The 20,205-nt window shown below is 29.8% G+C and overlaps 1 protein-coding gene across 2 annotated transcripts; it reads right to left on the bottom strand.

The window, feature by feature from the left end:
• Positions 1-1,395: 1,395 nt before the first annotated feature.
• On the bottom strand, positions 1,396-20,183 carry LOC128390791 (tyrosine-protein phosphatase 69D-like). Of its 2 annotated transcripts, XM_053350552.1 has the most exons (8): positions 18,687-20,183; positions 17,619-18,212; positions 14,809-17,513; positions 4,561-4,654; positions 4,366-4,442; positions 4,029-4,283; positions 2,873-3,157; positions 1,396-2,750 (listed from the first exon to the last, which is right to left on the bottom strand). In XM_053350552.1, the coding sequence occupies exons 1-8, from the start codon at positions 19,198-19,200 to the stop codon at positions 2,664-2,666; spliced, it is 4,611 nt and encodes a 1,536-aa protein (XP_053206527.1). In that variant the 5' UTR covers positions 19,201-20,183; the 3' UTR covers positions 1,396-2,663. The 2 variants fall into 2 exon arrangements, with proteins under 2 accessions (XP_053206527.1, XP_053206526.1); XM_053350551.1 differs by having other exon boundaries at positions 14,809-18,212.
• Between the last annotated feature and the right edge of the window lie 22 nt (positions 20,184-20,205).

The raw sequence follows: 20,205 nt of genomic DNA, 5'->3' as shown, positions 1-20,205 counted from the left end.
GAATGCCAATTAGCTTGTTGAAACAATTTACAATCATCATCATCATCATTTGACAATTAGCAAAAATTACCGTTAGGTTAAAATTACAATTACTAACATCTAATTATGGTGATGATGATAAACAAATGATTATACTAAAAATGATAACAATTAGTTAATTCAATTTAAAAGGTTAACCTGCCTGATGATTGCCCTTTTTTTACAATAATCAAATACATAAATAGATGATTATGATTATTTTCATCATCGTTTTTAATTGTAATAATGATGATGACGATGATCACATGGTTTGGTTGTTAATTAACTAATTACTTGCGTTTTTTGCAATTTCAAATCCAACAAAAACTATTTTAAAAGATATATTAATTGTAATTGTAATTAGAAAAACAAATTTGTAACTTATATTAACTAATTGCTTTTAATTGAAACACTAGAAAATGAAAAAACAACGATTAATTTTAACAATTAATCTGATTGCATATAATTAACTGCTGATACTTTTATTGGGTTAATTGTGATTGACTTAATTGTCACCTAATTCATCAGTAATTCATTGATAATATTATTGTATTTATCGAGATTGAAGTTAATTTTTAATTCTTCCTCTTAATTTAATTTCTATTTTAATTGTTAACTTGATTGTGTTTCCATCAATTGATAATTGTAAACCTGTTGTCCTTTAATTGTTTTTAATTTAATTTAAATAATTTAGTCATAAATTATTTTCCCTTTTCATTGTTAATTGTTACTCTTAATTTAAAGTTGATCATATAATTAATATCATTTCAATTCTCATCATAATATCAACATTTATATATATTTTAATTGCAATTACAATTGCGATTTTGATTGTAAAACAATAAACACACACAATTAAAAATTAGCTCAATTAAAGTGTAAAAAAAAATCAAAACTATGAACTAATTAAAATCTTAATAATATAACAATTGCAATCAATACGAATGACACAATTAATTAACTAGTAATTAATTTCCAATAACAATCAAGACCAACAAACGAAAACGAAAATCAATCAATTGAATCAATAATTAATTATTACTATTAACTGTAAGAACTAATCAATAAATATAATATTCAATTCAAACAATTAAAACTGGGAGATTAATAAGCAATTAGCAGAAAAGTATTAATGGTTAATTAATTGTGGTAACAATTAAAATTTTCAAATCCTTCGAAAAGATTTTGTATCGATTTTGAATGTTTGAATTTTTTTTCCTTCCAAACAATTAACAATCAAGGTAATGAGGAAATAAAATTGTTCCCAAATTAGTAAATTGTCAAGTTAATTATTTTCAATTTTGTTTTGTTTTTAATTCGTCTAATTGTTCAATTTAATAATAAAAATGATGATGTTGTTTGATGATAAATGATTAACATGATTGAAAGAGGAGAGAGAGAAACTTAAATTGATTGGGTTTATTACAATTGATTAGTTAAGGTTATTGTTGTATTATTGCTGTTGAAAGCAATTAGTTGATCAGAGAGTTAAATTGTTGTGGTAAAAACGATTGATTAATACAATTTATACAATTGCTCTTTCTGACAATCAAATTAAATCATTTGTCGGTAGGTTTTCATAATATATAACAAAAAACAAATCAATGTTCAATTGGCACAAGGAAACAAAAAAGTTTAGGGTTTGTGATTAGTTAACTCTAAAAAGATTGCACATTGGCTTCTGTACAAATATATAATTAGATTAATTATTAATCGTATTGATTATTACATAAATATAATTAGATTCTTTTCATCTTCGTCTTAATAATAACAATTAAAAGGAGGTGGTATAAATTGCGTCGAGGAAATCGTCATGAGAAGATGAGGAAATGGGAGGAAAGGTTTAGTTTCGTGTTTTTTTTCCGGGTTAATAAAAAAAAAGGATTACAATTGTTTCTCATATTCACTGGGAAAAAAGAAGCACAATTAAGCTTGATAATTGTGTGAATGAAGATGAGGATGATAGTGAATGAGAGAGAAGTTGATACTCTCTCTCTCTCTCGCTCATCTTTTACTATTGAGAAAACAATAGTTATCGTAAAAAAATTGTAGACTTGTCGTTTGTTGGATCCGTTGTTTTTGTTTTTGAGCATATGAATAGTTTTTTTTTCTAGTAAAATTGGAACAATTAACTGATTGTTATAATCTAATTGCCATGTTATTCCTTTCTCTTTTCTTTTCAATCAATGAGATAATCATCATCATAATCCAATTGTTGTTAAAATGTCAGTCTATTATCCTTCATCACTGTGATCATGATCCTTTTCATGTTTTTTTTTCTTGCTTCATGGAGATACAGTTTTTCCCTTGGTAATATATTTAGATAATATAAATTGGTGTCCATTGTTTTTTTTTAACCAACATTATCATTATTATCAGTACTTTTAATTGCTCTGGTTTCACATTAATTCAGTCTCATGGTAATTATTATTGCCATAATTGTTATCAATCAACTTTTCATTTCATCACCTTTTGATTATGATCATGATAGTTAATGATATAATGTTTTCCTTGGTTCAGTTTGATTGTGTGTGTGTGAGTGAGTGAGTGAGTGATTGAGTAGGTTTAGTGTATCCGATTTAAAAAGTTAATTGTTTATAATAATAATAAAAAGATCCTATTTATAAGTGATAATTGTGACAATGTCATAATTGTGTGTCACTCATATTATCACATAGATTGTGTGAATCAATGAAATCTATTAGACTTCGATAAATGAAATCATATTGTGCCTGTAAAGAGACAAGAGAGAGAGAGAGAGAGAGAGAAAGAAAATTAATAACAATTTGATTAAATTAGTTGAAATAATTTCGTGATTTACTAAAGATGAACAGTAATTATAATCAACACGTACGATTGTTTGAAGCATACAAGGCCTTTGAGATCGTGTATATCGAGCGGTTTGGAAAATGTCAACTCGTCCATCAGTCCGAATCTGTTGGGTTAATGAAGATAAAGTAACGAAAAGGCTTGACCTATCACCTCCGCCCGAACAATGGATCACGATTGGAGATGAGGATGAGGAATTAGAGGAAAGGGTGACCTCAATCAATTTCAGAATAGGTAAAGTCGCTTCTGGGACAACTCCACTTCGCCATAACATGAAATGATATTGAGTCAATTGAACTGAATCATTATTCTGTTGGAAGAAAAGAAAAAGAAAACAAATTAGTCAATCAATAGTCCAATCGAACCCATAGTTAAATATAAATAGCTGAAAGTTGGAAAATAATTTAGAAACAATTAACTAAATGAGAAGAGATAAAAAAATTGTGACAAGTTAAATGTTTCAACTAATTTTTTTTTGTATTAACCTTGTGATAGTAAATTGATTGTTACCCTTTTACTATTATTAAAAATACTACGTTAACTGAATCAATTGATTTGATATTTAATTGAGTTAAATTAAGTTTTAACAAAGTTCAAAATAAAAGTTAAATTAATTTGAAGCAATGTATTAACAATTTGTGAACGTGAGTTAATCACACAACACTAATCCAACCCAGTTAAAAGGATAAAACTAATTGTGATTAGTGTTTTTGATTTTAAAGTCAATTTTTTTCAGCCGAAGCTCATTCACCATTAACTTAATTTTTTGTTTCTTCAATCACAATTAAACCAATTACAATTTACTACACCTTCTCACTTGTCTTATCGTAGTAATTGTTACAACACAAATTAACTTGAAAATTTTTTTTCTTTTCTGCATCAATTAACTTTTTCTACTAAATTAAATGTAGTAAAACTTTTCTTTCCTTTTAAATCATCCTTATTAATCAACAATAAACGTTGATCATTTTCAACTGAAAATCTAATTCTAATCAACTTAACCAACAACAACAACAGGATTATTTATACAATTAAACTTGTCATAATCTCCCATTCAAACCCCGTTGTTACAATATAACAAATCCTAATTGTTTACAATTAACTTTTTCGGTTGAACAGTCTAGTAATTAGTTTCCTCTGTTATTAATCACTTTCAGCTACTTTAATCCTTGACCACCAACCTTTGTATTGACCACATAAAATTTTCTAATCATATAATTGTCCAATTCTTGTTCACTTTCAGGTATAATTTTAACATAATCAAAAACTGTCTCTGTCTTTGGCCAGTAACAGTAACACTTTGATTGACCATCACCAAGTTCCGAAAGCATGACCAATATGCTAACATTTTGCTCCAATATCATCCTCCAAAAGTCCAGCACCGTTGTGTCCAGTGGATCTTGTGTAACAATAAATGATAAACAACGATCATAACCCTAAGGGCAAAATAGATAAATACATAAATAAGAAATGAGGACAACAATTAATCTCAAGAATGGAAAGAAATTCAAAATTTACCTGAACAAATGAGGCATTGATATAAGACGAGTTTTCCTTTGTAGGTAATGGAGGTAAAATAACTCGATTAATATCATCTAAGAAAAAAAAAGAAAAGTTTAAATAAGATAAACAATCAATAGGAATCATCATAATTGACTAATTAATATTTAACTATTTTGAATTGATCAAGAAAATTGAGTCAAATTAACTTACGAGGTATAATAAAATCGTAACGATTTTTGTTCATGTTCATATCCATTAGGCCAACACAACATGATTTAGGATCTTCAATAACTTCATTGAGTCTCTGGTGGAAAAAGAAAATTAAGAAAACAAATTAAGTTAATTGATTAAATGATGTAACAAAATTACAGTGAAAATAGAGTAAAAACAAAATATCAACATTACTTTTGTCACATTATAAAACTAATCAACATTATGATTAAGGTATAAAAAGACAGATTAAATATTTAATCAGATGAAGAGAAATAAACAAGAAAAATTAACTGACCACTAATCATAATATTACAAATGGACAAAGTGGACACCGTGTATATGTAGATACATTTATATGTAAACAATGGTCACTACAAACTGATTATACTCTCAATTGGAATGACCATTGGACCTTTAATCATCATTAAGAAATCAGAGGCTTTGATACTAAATCATAACCACACTATCAAAGTTCAATCTAATTGTTATCCATTGACTGGCACGTAAACATAAAGATATTTATATATAAAAATATCATTGTAACTAATGAAATTGATGAACCTGACAAGGTAAATTGAACCAAAACAAGATGATGACGATAACAAATAAAAAAACATAACAAGAATAACCAAAAAAAAAAGATATAACAAGAAAGTAATAGTTATCATACTAATACAAGGAGTCAAGCGAAACTTTTTGTACCGTTATATTACCAGATAACCAATTATATCTGATATAACATTTTTATTTTATCTCTCATCATGATTTTCATGATAATGATAATGAAAAAAGTAACAATATTATCAGCAGAAAATGAGAAAAGTTGTAAAGATTATTATTACAGAAGCCACAAGCCATTAATTTAAAGCAGAAACCAATGGTGATAGTATTTCAACAATCAACATGATCCAATTAACAATTTAAGGTGAAAATAATATATATAACTTTTGATGAACACAATAAACAAAAGTTCAATAATCATTATCATCAATTGTTATTTACATTGAAACCCAATAGTAAACTAAATTCAACTTGTTAATTGTTTACATTGACTTTCACTGGTATTATATTATTATGTCATTTCAATGGATATTATTTTTCCCTGATGACCATTAATACCCATTTGTTTCATGATAAAGTTTAGGGTTAATCAATTGTAACAGAACTTTATTTTTCTCTGAGAACATTTTAAACAATTTAACTTAATAGTCAATAACTTGTATCGATTTTATTGAAATGTTTTCTCAAAAACTAATTCTAAATATTTTTTCTCTTGTGAACTTTCATCTTCCACCTTATGATTGATAAATATAACGGTCAACAACAAGGAAGATGATGAAACGTTAATAGCCCCTGAAAAGGAAAATATGAAATGAGACCAATAACAATCAGATAATCGGATATGGTTCCAAGCAATAGGAGAAAAAAGTTCAATTCAATGAACAACAACAACAACAACACTGAACCTCCAAATCAGATAAACCTTTTTTTTACTCTACAGAATCACCATGTAGCATGGTGATGTATATAAAAAAAAGAGTCACAAACCACGTCAAAGGAAAGTGAAGTAAATGATGAAAGAGAGAGAGAGAAAAAGTTCTAAGATGATCTAAAGGTAGACTGAGTATTTTTCAGGTTGATTGAATATTAATAATGATCATTAATAAGACTGAATGTTATCATGAAATGATTACTGAACAGCAATAAGGTTCATTTATTGTCAATTCTTTCATTTTCAAGCTCTCGTTTTATTCCCAATTGTGATAATTTGATATGTCAAAAGTAAATCATTGCAACGGTGAGAATTCAACAATAAACAAAGTATTAATTAACGAAAAGCTTAAAGGTAACAATTAACTTGATAATTTATGCTACAATTTAAGAGTAAAAACCTTGAATTAAATAGGAACGAAAAGAGAATCAATATTATCGAGAATATTGAGAAAAAAAATTCTTATTATTAATAATCTTTTCCTTCCTTAATTAGTAATTAGTGTAATTAACTTAATAAGATAATGGATTTTCACTTCAAATTGAATTAACCTCTTTTTCTGACAACTTTACCTCGACAATTAAATTAAAAGGGATGTAGCTAATTGTATAATTGTATATGTAATAATGATCACAATTAAGCAATTACAATACATAAGTACAATTGAAACCTTCAACGATAAACTGGTTAGTTATGATATGGTAATTGATCAAATGTTACCACTATTTAGATTGGAAATTAAATCACCAACAGAATTAGTTTATTCTGATTATCCTATCAGAATCAATTATTAAATGATAATCATGATCATCATTCACACTAAACAGACAATAAATATGATGGTCATTCAAATCTGTTGATAATTTAAAAAGTCATTCATCTTATGTAGTTTTTGAACTGGAAAAAAAAATGAACATCATTCATGGTCAACTCATAATCACCATCATCATCATCATTGTAATCATTAGTAAATCATCATCATCTCAATTACAATTGTTATGATTTTCTTCATGAAAGTAAACAGGTATCACTTTGAGCTTGATGTAAATTCATCTTTTCACTTTCATCTTCTATGATGCTAATTTTTTCTGTCATCATGTTAATCAACAATCTAATCATAACTAGATTTGCATGGTTACTTTTGAAAGAAAAACAATCTCCTTCATCTTAACATCAACTGACAACTTGATTAATTGTAAACAATTTATGTACACTGATTAGTTTTAAAATGAAATCATACAAATAACAATTTGGCTATTTCATTGGTTTGATTGTTTACATTTATCAAATTAAAGAAATTGCAACTTTTTCCATTAATTAATTGATGAAGAAATAAATTCTACCTTGAAATAATCAATACAACAGATTAAAAGGGAAATAAAATCATGAATCTCACTGAATCATGGTGAATATGATCAATGATCTTCAATTTAAATTAATAGTAAAAATTTTACTCTTTCCTCTGAAGGAAATAAAAATGGGAAAATTAGACGACACACAAAATAATTAATGATTTAAACTAATAGGATTTACCAATGCAATTCAATTTTAATTGTTTACTTTTCAATTACAATTAACTGTCGTAATATTTTCATGATAATATTACAAACAGAAAGATTTTATCAGCAACAAATATGAAAAAAAAGTTAACTGTACATTATGAATATTAAAATGTATTGTCAGTGAATTTAATTTTAAATGTTTGACCATTAATTTAATTTTATCTCTCTCACTCTTTGACAATTAATAATGAAATCATTGTGCATACAGCAATTAATTAATTGTGACTGATTAAAAGCAATTTCAAATACTATTAGATTGAATTTGATGTCATAAGTAAATAATGGAAACATTTTCCTAAATGGTTGTTTGCTCAATCAAGATGAAGTTAAATTGTTAATTGTAATTAAATTGACAATCAATTTCATTAACTCTTTTTTACTGTTCAGGTTTAAATTGAGAGGTGAAAAAAAGTATCAACAAGATGATAAAATATTAGATAACCAGGACAAAATTGTATTAGCTTCCTGGATAAGCCTCAAGACATTGAAATATTATCATCATTATCATCATCATAATGATGATAATTAAAGTAATAGTTATCATGATGATGATTATCATCATCATTATATCAATGATATTAGAATCAAAATGAGAAACATTTTTTTAGGCAAAGGCCAAAGTTACAAATTGTTTGTGTAAAATTAAACCAGTTACCTGGTGATACTTAACATCAATGATTCAATTGATACTAATTAGTTAATACTAGTCAGTGAAATGCATTTGGATATTAATGATTATCGTGAGAAAAAAATATCATCATTTCCATGATGATATTCATGATAATTAAGGTAAACAGTTTACTTGAAACAATTTTTTCATTCATGTATTTACATTGATTCAGCTGAGTAGGAAAAAAAACAATCAACATTTTGGAAACATGAATGAAAATTGATTGTTGATTAACTATTGATAATTACAAAGTTAATAGGATAAAATTGGGACGGAAATGTTTTCAGGGTAAAGTTGGGAATCTATTGGATAAGTTTTTCTTCAATCTCTTTCTACCATGACATGAAATGTTCATGATAATGAAAAATTGGAATCTTGTTTCTGAAGAAATAATTTCTTCACTTCCAGGTAAAAATGAAATATTGAAAAATAAAACGAGATAGAGTAAGAAAACATTAACATCATTATGGTTGATAGAAAATGACATCAACAAGAAATACATGATAATTTTTTTTATATCTAAGGTGTTGTGATAAATATGCTTCGGAAATTGGTATAATATAAAGTGATATCATGACAACAACAACAATATCATGATAAAGCTTCAATATGTTGAGTGTATGAGAGAGAAAGTGTGTGTGTTTGTGTGCTGGTATATGTGTTTATGGATGTTTATGTGTATTGAATAGGTTGAAATAACTAGAAAATGATCTGTGAAAGATTGTGAGGATATCCATGAATAGAGAGAGAGAGAGAGAAAAAGAGAGGTGGGGGTGTGGTGGAAGATATGATGATGGATGAAAGATGAGAAGTTTATATATAAAAAAGGAGAGAAAGTGTGATAGTAAAGAATAAAAGAGGGAGGTAGATCGGTGAAGGGAGAAGGATGAAAACCACGAATAAGATGATGAAAGATGGAGGACAAAGGATGATGATGCTATGTAAGAATGAGAGAGAGAGAGAGAGAGAAAAGGAAAAAAGAGTGACGAAGATGAAGAGATGGAAAAGAGACAAGAAAAGGACAAGAAAGAAGCATAGACAGAAGAGAAAAGGCGATGGGGAGAGAGAGAGAGAGAGAGAGAGAGAGAGAGAGAGAGAGAGAGAGAATGAAGAAAGATGATAATGATAAAGACGAATGAAGGATCGATGGTTAAAATGTTTCTCTTTCTGTTGAGAGGATTTCCAAGTAAACATGATTTAAGAATCGGAGTCTCAGATAGATAATGATGAGGGTAAAGTAGGAAATGAGTTGAATACGAAGATGACGAGGAAGATAAGGATGATTATCATAGCGGAAAAAAGGGAAATAAACTCGACTGCGGCTGAGATGCTGATGGATTATAAGGAAGACCGTTATTATGATAGACCAAAAAGACGATAATGTTCACAGCAAAATGAAATTGGTCTAAAAAGTGAAAAGATGAACTTCAAGAAAATCAGTTGATAATGACGATGAAACGACCAGAAAATTTCAGTAATTATCATCTTCCTATTTCCGGTTTCAGCTTGTTCCAATTTCCTCTTCTCACTCTGACTCTTTCTTTCACAATTTCATTCCTGATTGGTATCAAAAATGTTTATCAATAAAATGCTTTTCATTCAACTGATTTAGCTAATTATTATCATTACTATTGTAATACATAATACATAAGTTTTATTGAGATGATTATGATTAGGCTACAGTGATTAGACTTTGATAATCAATTCGTGTTTAATCATGGTGGGAAATTGCAGTTGATGAGAAAACTGGACTGATTGTTATCAATTATCATTCTCATGAGTAATTGACACTTAATCAACACATCAAGACTTTACCTAAATATTAACAATTTAATGATAACAATACAAAAAAAATCATTGAAAGGATAACTAAAAATACATTTTTATCATCACAATAACTAATCATCACCATCAAATGGCTGTAAATCAGAAATTAACTAAATTATATAACATAAATACCATACCTGTAAATCTAATTCTGAACTTGACAGATTATTAACTCTGATTATCATTATCATGTAGGTAATTATCTGGCTGATCACCATGAACAGGGAATTTACTACGAGAGAGAAAGAGGAGCAAACGATTCCAAAAATGACAATTTACTCTGTAAACTTGGATCATAATGATAGTGATGATAAATTTGCACGAGAAAACATAATGATAATGATTTTTTGCTTCCATAGAGATAACATGGGTTCATCTCATCAGCGAAATCTACTCATCAATTTTTCTTCATCCCCTGATCATCCGCCTCCATTCATCTGAATACAACAATAGTAAACCATAATGATGATGATGATGATGAAAAAAAAATCAATTTCAATAATAAGATTACTGTATATGTGTATGTATTTAATAATAATGATAGGAGATAGTATCATGTCAAGTTGTCAACCAGAATTTTTATCATCATTATCATTATTATTGATACAGTTATAGTTATGTTTTTCAATGAAAAGATGAACAATTTATGCTTCTCTTATGCTATCTTCATCTTGATCGTCTTTAGCTTTAAATGAGTGAGATGAAGGAGAAAAATAATCAGAGAGAGAGAGAGAGAGAGAGAGATGCCAAGATTGATTGTATTGATACTAAAATCTAAGCTTGATGATAAAACTATTAAGATAATGAATAAACAACATGTAATAATAATATAAAAAGAATTGTAAAGTTTTAATATGAACAAAAAAATAAGATGAGAGAGAGAATAAGATTTACTCTATCAATGGGTGATAGAAACGCATCAATGGTTAGAAATCATCATTTCTATCATTAGTCTACTAGGAATGAAATACTATCTGAAGATTTGATTCAATCAATGGATTTAATGTCAACAATTCTGTATAAACAAAAGGATATATAAAAAAATAGTGACTTTTCAGCAGATTTGATGCATTAAGAAAGTTAAACAGAAAAAATCAAGTAAACAATAGATGGAAAGTGATAGTGAATGAGTAAGAATAAGATATTGATGATTGAAAATTTCATATCTTCTTAATCCATGTATCTCATGAGACAGTTTCCAAAATGATAAATTAACATGGGTAGAAGATGAATAGATAACTAAGGTTAATTATCCATCATCACCATGACCTTAAGAAGAGGCAAAAAAGAAGTTGAAGAAAAAACAACTTGGTAAATGTTGATCATGGATATTGTTGAAGTTGTTGTTCATGATGATGATGATGATGATGATGATGATGAGAGGTGATGAGGACGCAAGGATGATTAACAACAAGGTAATCAATGAAGAGGAAACGTCATTTTCATTTGGTTAACTAACGTTAATCACGGGGAAAAGGAGAAAGTGCAATTACAATGCAATTGCAACATTAGATTGGGGAAAAAAAGATTCTCTTTGCTTTATCACAATTGTGATTGTCTATTTGGATTAAGGTTAAAATTGATTAGTTTACCATGAATGCTAATCAATCAAATAGTTAGCAAAAGAATTGGCTCAATTTAAAGGTATACATATATAGTCCAATAATTTGGATCTAGTATTTTAGTAGCAATTTAATCTAAGAAATAACAATTAATTGAGGATTAACTCAATGATTAAATTGACAAGTAAACTATTGAAACTTAGTAGTGAGTCTGTTCAATATGAATAGAAATGCCTTCCAGTTATTATTAGTTATGATGAAGACGAGGAAGGTGGAAGTAGTTGAACTTAATGGAGATTACATGAAATCGATTGATTCAATATTAACAATAATTAAATGTTACTCATGCCGAGATGAAGATTGAGTTATCTCTGAAATGATGAAAGATGAGGAAAAGAAGAAGAGAGAAGCTTAGAAGATGATAAGAGGATGAAGATGAAGATGAAGATGAAGTTTACCAAAAGTATTTATCATTTAAATGTAAAAGTTGTAGTAATCTAAGTAACCTGTTTAAAAAAAATGTTCACAATCAAATGAGTTGATGTTGTTCAACAATCATTATAATCAAATGATTTTACAATTATCTCAAGACATGATTATCATGAAATGAAGGCAATTTAAAGAGGGGAGAGAGAGAGATAATTGAAAATCAGAGGAAATGATTATCATGAATGAATCAATTGTTGATAGTTAATATTGTTGAATGATGATAATACAAACATTGTAATAGTTAAAGCAATACAGACAAAAATATAACGACAATTACAGTAACAGTAATGTAAGCAATGTATTCAATGAAAATTATTAATACATAGATGAACATGTATCTAGTATTGTTTGGTGAAATTTGCATTTATTTGAATAAGCTGAGTAAAAAAATATCAAGAGAGAGAGAGAGAGAGAGAGAGAGAGAGTTCAATAATAATTCAAAATGAAAAATATGAAACATACAGTATGAAATAAGCAATAATTTTGTCAATGTCTGCATAATGATAGCTGTAATTGTAAAACCAGAGTTTCATATTACTTTAGGCTCAACTACTGTATCGAAAGGGATATGTAAGAGTCTAAAGGTAAAAAACTCATCCATTGCTCATCCAAATCATCATGATCAAAGTCAAATATTGAAACATTACAATTGAAATTGTTTGAAAAAGAGAAGAAAAAATTTAATATCAACACAGAATCGATCTTGAATTATATCATCTGATGATAATATGACATAAATAACAAGAGGATGATAAAGATGAAGGAGAAAAGAATCACAGAGATTTGAAAAAAGGGAGATACATGGCTTCACTCTCATGGAAAAAGATGATAACTGGTGAGAGAGAGAGAGAAATACTCAATTCTGATCAGAATTTGAACAATACAATGAATGATGAAGAAGATAAATTCAGGTATAAACACATGATATCAAGATGAGAGTTATGATGATGATGATGAGGAGAAGATGGAAAAAAAAGTAAAATTGATCATCTCTATCATCATTTAAAGATGAGTTCAATTCTCGTTTTGTTATTATTACCTCTCTCACTTTTCCTATTCAGCTATTGTTTTGTTAATGTTATCATGGAGAAAACAGTTTCTACTTGAATCGAATGTAATTTTCAACTTTTTCAACGTTTTTTTCATCTATTGTACAGTTATCCTCATCATTTTTTCCTCCTCTCATCCTTACCTTCATCTCTCTTTTTTTTTAATACAACACTCAAAGTAGAAAGGGAGAAAGATTATCATCACTTAATCATTAAAATATTATTAATATTTGAAGGCGAAAAGTAAGAAAAAAATACCGAAAAAGATCAAGAACTTTTCCTATGGAAAAAAAATTTCACTTTAAAATTAACTAAAAAAGTTTCGGTTTGAAGGTTATCCTAGTGAAGAGACAAAAAAAAGAAATACGATAATCACTGAGATGCAAATTTCTCTCCACCCACAATTGTCTCTTCTACTCTTGTGACAATTCTGAGTTTCATTTTCAGGGAATAAGGTTAAGAACTAGTAGAAAAACTTTCTCTGGAAAATGAATTTTCATCTCATTCTATTGATGAGCAGAATTAATAAAGATATTTCTACAAATGAAGAAGAATTTCTTGATATTATGAAAAAGAGAAAGAAGGAGAGAGAGAGAGGAAGAGATAGAAGATGCTAATGATGAAGGAAAATGATACAAAACTTAAATGCTAATAGAGAAATTTAAAAATAATGGAATAATGATTTTCTTAGTTTCTCTCTGAGTTTTATGTTGATGAACATAATCATTGAGGGAAAGAAAGAGAAACCTGTTCAATGGATGAAGAAGAAAAAAAAAGTTGTCATCATCTTTCACTATTACCAACTAATGATGTATTATAATCATGAAAAGTTATTTATTTAAAAAAAGATTCAGGTAATATAATGAATGAGTGCATAGTACATGAACTTAATGATAAAGATAATAAAATAAAGGACCAATCCTTAATTCATCATCTTCATCATCATCATCATCAGTAAGAGGCAAATGATAATATCTTTCCGATGATATAATGATTAAATTAAATTCCAACTCAAATTCAGAAGCAAATATTATCACCATTTGTTTTAGGAAAATGTTTCATTATCTAATATTAACAGACAATAAGTTGAATTATTAACCATTATAATAGATATTCAATATAACATGATGATTACTGAGTAATAATAAAGGATAATAATAAAACAATCCTAAGGAAAATGGATAAACAGTAATTGATATAAGGTGAAAAAAACAATAGACTCAAAAGATTGTAAATATTAGGGAGAAATTGTATCATTCCCATGTAGATTATTATGTAAGTGATGTATTCATTGTCTATGGGAAAAGGTTGACAGGACTGAGAGAGAATAATAAATTATATATGTAATAAGAAAATTATCATAGGATGATGATGATATTTGACTGAATACCACAGAGTGTTAACAACAATTAGAGTGTTAACTATGAAAATGGAACACTAATTATGTGACAAGATGATCATTTGATAATGATGGATGATTAAGGTAACTTAAAATAGTGAATAGTCATTAAGGAAGGAGAGAAAATGTGTTTTTTTCGTCTTTCCAATCTAATAGATGATAATTTAATTCTTATGATAATTATTTTCGACTTACATCAAATTCCGCCATGACACCATTGATGTTGCCCTCAAATTTTTGCTCCTTCAGTTGACGATAATGATCTTTAAGGTGGCAAATTTCAATCTCGGTATCACCAAATTGTGCAAACTCCATTAGTGCTCGATAGACGAAAATGTATTGTTTAAATGATTGGACCAGAAAGTTTCGTTGGTATCGTAGCTGAGAAACACATTCGTAGATGTTTATTGTGGTTCCACAGGTAATTTCGGGTACCAGAGAATCGATAGCGATAAATGTACCCGTTCTACCCACTCCAGCTGAACAGTGGACCAAAAGTGGACCTTTATCTGGACAATAATGTTCATTGACACGTTTAATGAATCGAAGGAGCCATGAAGGTTGTTCCGGTGCGAGAAAATCTTTCCAAAGGAGAAAGTGAAACTGTAACACATCTCGAGGTAATTCATCTTCATCGGCATCAAGGCGGGTAAGTGAAAATCGACGGATGATGAAATCAGAGTATTTGGTATAACTGGTCAAACTAACGGTGTATAAAGTGTCAATCTTTTTAGTCCCAGAGTCTGTCCAATAATGAGAGCATTTGATTTTACCATGTTCTTCAATCCCAGTTAACATGACGATAACACTGACCTTTTGTTCATAGATCATTCGCCAAAAATCTGTCACCGTTTTCTCAACTGGACCTTGAGCACAAATATAAAGCTTTCGACCTTTATAACCTTCAACAAAATTAGCGTTAATATAATCCGATCCAGGGATACCCTCGATAGGTGATAGTTTAACTCGAGTTTGATCATAACACTTGATGTCAGGGTAACGATTTTTACCAACGTTTTCAGTTAGATTTGAATCGATAGAGGTTCGATCACCAAAATTTTCGGGTAACGCTTCAAACTCAGACTGAAAAAGTAGATCTGAATTGGCATGACGCTCAATAAAAACATTGGGCAAATTTTGTATTGGAATAGGTTGACCAATCCATTTGTGTCCATTGATTGAACCAATTACACCATTTGAAATGATGTGTCCATTTTTGGTTCCAACAACAGTTCGTCTAAGTAAAGCGGTAAGGCCAAGGCGCTCATCGTCACCCGTCTCACTAAGAGAATCATCAACCTTTGTCCTTAGGAAACAAATCACAGAGAGAACGGAAAATAGAATCAAAGCAAGGCCACAAACAATACCAAACAAAATGGCCGCCGCTGAATCACTGAGAGAGGCAAAGATTGGTGAAAGTGGTGAAAGTGATCCAACCCTTGGGTCAACCGAACCGGTGGTAATGGTATCAAAAAAGTCACTTTGTTTGGTAAGATAAACACCATTAGGTCCAAGAACACGAACCTCAATGAATCCCGAGTAATTAGTTGACGAATCTAAAGGTCCATCAGCAATTAAATTGTTTAATGAAGATAAACCGATAGTTGAATAGTATGGACCATAATTTAAATTACTATGACTATGATTATGATGATGATGATGATTAACACCATTGGTATGGATGTTTATGTGAATACTATTAGGACCATTTTGATTAGGATTATTGGTGTTACTATTAACATTATTATTATTATTATTGTTAATTATTTCACTAGGAGTGGTCATCATATAACCAGGATCGATTCTTCTTGGTATTCGACCATCTTCACAAGATGAATGTTCACCATCACCAATAATTATCTCATCGGCAAGATTATCGGGTGACATTTCATCGGCAATGTAGGCACCCAAAAGGGTTGTATCATTACTTTGAAGGGCAGCAAAGGTTGATGAATGGACGTCAGCGTAGGTGGTAATATTTACATTGGAGGGTAATGGAGGTAAGACCAGATTGGTTTCCGTGTTTTTTGGCAATTTAATTATCACTATTTTATAACATTTAATTGGTCCATTTCTCTCCGAGAGACGGGGAATGGTTAACTTTAATTGACGACAGAAAGGATCATCTGGATCAACCAAGGAAAGTAATGATCCAGCTCCTGGAATTGAGGGTGGAACGGTGGGTGAAGAGTAGCACATAGTCGATGAGGTGATAACACTTAACTCTCCACAACCCGCTTTATTAAGGGTACACAATCGAACCGTATAATTGGTATTAGGTTTAACGTCTAAACTAAGGCTTGATTCATTACTATCAACGGGATAGATTTTCTTAAAATTATCCATTTCCATTTGATTATCAGCGTTACGATAAGATGAATGACCTTCTAGAGAAACATTATAACCGACTATGGTTCCTCTTGATTTAGATGGTGGATCCCATGTAATGTTAACACGATTTGATGATCGATCAGAATCATAGAAACACCTAAGGATAACATTTTCCGGTGCTTCAGCAATTCCATCTAAAGTTGATACTTGAAATTTAGGATCAGACCATTTACCACATCCAAGTGAGGAACAAGCTCGAACTCTAACCGTATAATTAGTCGCTGGTACTAAACCGACAAACATGAACATTAACCTTGATCCACTTCCACCAGTTTCTCTATTGATTTGGAATGATTTATTATACAATAAACGATCATCGGCATCTCTTAATTCAAGAATATATTCAATTATATCGGCACCATTATCTTCTGGTGGTTTCCTCCAGCCAATCCAAATAGTTTCATTGGTTCGGGAAAGAACATGAAGTTGTGTAACCGGTGAAGGTACATCCGGTGGCATGGTAACATTTCCGATAACCCAATCTGATTGTCCAGCATCATTGAAAGCAGCTAAACGAAATTCATAAGAAAATGCCGGAATTAGACGGAAAACGGTATAAGAAGCCGTTCGATTGGGTTCAATGTTTCCATCGATTTCACTCCACTCTGAGTCACCTGTTTCCGTAATATTTCTCATCTCAAGGTATATCCGGTGAACTTGGGTGTTACCATTGCTACGTAATAACCATGAGATGTTAACACTTCTTGGATTAATTGGCTCAATGGTTAATGAATCTAATCGAGCTGGTTCAATGACAAATAAATCTAAACGGGATAAGTTTCCATTATTATTCAATTGATCACCAATTCCTCCAGCATCTCGACATGCATACGTCCCATTGTCACTTAAACGAAGTGATTTAATAGTTAAACTGAATCGATCCAGGTCATCACCAAAAGTAGAACTTATTGTTGTAGATCCATTTCCTCCTCCTCCTCCTCCGCCGACATTATTATTATTTGTACCAAGAAAAATTCTATCATCATAAATTATTGGCTCCCATGGTTCACTTTGAACAGTTAACGATGGTTTATCATCTTTATTATCACTATTGGTACCAATGGACCTTGTCACTATCTTCTCCCAGATAACGTTTTTAGGAGGAAAATTAGTATTTCTATTAATAATTAAACATCTAAGAATTGCAGTATCGTTCAATGTTCCTTTAAGAACTTGAGCATTTGGAAAAATTTGAGCTGTCATCAAGCCTGAGGAACGATGATGATGATGAAAGGCAATTGAAGGAAACACGTATTATCATTAATCGGCGACAAAATATTCACGTGGTGAAAAGATTTTGTATCAATAAGATGAATTCAATTGTAACGATTGTAGGATTGAGAGAGGGAGAGAGACACACACACATATTGAGAGAAATTGAAAGGACAATGATGATGATGATTATGATGAAGATGACGATGACGATCAAAATTGACGATAATCACATGGAAATGGTGATACACAAGGACGAAGAACGTAGTTATCGGATCAATGTGAAAGAGGGAAAGGATTAATGATGAGAATGATAGAGAAAAAGAGGAAGAGGAAAAAATAAAAAAAGGAAATAAACAAATCGATTAAAGCATAAAATAATTAAATAAACAACAATTATCTCTCTTTCACCATAGAGAGAGAGAGAGAGAGAGAGTACAAATTCTAAATAAATAGTTGATGAATCTTACCTTCACTTGGAGATGATGAAGTTGTGTTCAAATCTCTTGGAAGCATATACGATGTTGGTGGAGAAATTGTCACATTATTGATATTTATGTTTAATGGAAAACTTTTGTTACTTTGCAAAAAACTACTCGATGGTAATGGAGGTGGAAGAGAAGATGATGATGATGATGATGATAAAGATGGTGCATCAGCTAATGAGCTGAATATTGTAGTAGAATTGTGAGAATTGCTATTATTTATAATATTATTACTTTGTGAAAGATCAGATTTACTATTATTACTAAAATTATTACTATTGGTCAATGGTAAAGATGAAGTTACCATCATGTGGTTTGACATTTTTGATGATGAAGATGGAGATAGAGTTGAAGATGATGATGGTGATGATGGCGATGATACAAGATCAAGATCATCTTCACTATTATTATTATTATTATTATTAAATGGTGTTGATTCACTGGCAACAAAAAGATATACCAAAGAACCAACTAATACCAGGGTTCCATGGTGTTTCATGTTGTCGATCTGGATTAAAAGCCGTTGTTATTGGTGTTGATTTGATTGTTAAATAAAGGAGAAAGGCCTTCAATTGATAATAAATGATGATGATTAACAGAAGGGAATGAAACCAGCTAGAAAAGCTAATATGTTTCATTTAATACCTTCTCCAGGCCTAACACACTGATTAACTGTAGTCACAGTAAACATGATGAGAGTAACAATTGATGTCGACAAAAAGAGGTATCCATTTTTTTTTTGTTTGGGGTTACAACTTAATTTCTTATTAGGGAAGAACAAGATTTAATGGAGAAAATGAAAAATCAAACGATGGAAAATGATGTTAATAAACTTGGGTGATTAACGTATATTAATACAAATGGTAAAGATGATTTATCAACCATATACACATGAGAACAGAATGTTGATTTTCCCCAGAGAGAGAGATATTAACACACAAAGAAATGGCGAGAGGGAGAGATGATGAAGATAAACACCAGTACCAGAAGAAGAAGCCAAATGATGGTTATATTAAAATAAGATAATCACATTAATATTTTGTAAAAGAGAATAGAACAAAAAAATGTTCTTTTCCTTCTTGTTGGTTTTGGTGTTTTTTTGGAAAGAGAAGAAAACACAAGACCAAGAGAAAAAGAGAAAACCAGAATTAGAATCAACGTTTGATTGGTAACAACAAACAGGAGAAAGTCATGGGACACATCATAAGAAATTCCATCCAATTTTCACCCGTTAATCCGATGAGAGAGAAGAGAGAAGGTAAAAATAATTGGAGAAAAAGAAAGAAGAAAACAAAAACAAATGATTAATCCATTGGAATACAAGTAAAAGAGAACAACATGATTAACGTGTGTAGAAAAGTTACCATGAAAATAGATGGAGAAAAAAAGGAAATAAAGAAAAAATAATATTCTTTTGACAGGTAACAATAAAAAGGAAAACAACAAGAAACTGAACAACCTGAACTCTACACAACACTAACATCATTTGTAGTAAATGAAACAC

Source organism: Panonychus citri, unplaced genomic scaffold (assembly GCF_014898815.1).
Source record: "Panonychus citri isolate SS breed McGregor unplaced genomic scaffold, ASM1489881v1 Contig00128, whole genome shotgun sequence".
Taxonomy (NCBI): domain Eukaryota; kingdom Metazoa; phylum Arthropoda; class Arachnida; order Trombidiformes; family Tetranychidae; genus Panonychus; species Panonychus citri.
The sequence above is the reverse complement of the archived record's forward strand: the minus strand, read 5'-3'. Positions and strand labels throughout refer to the sequence as shown.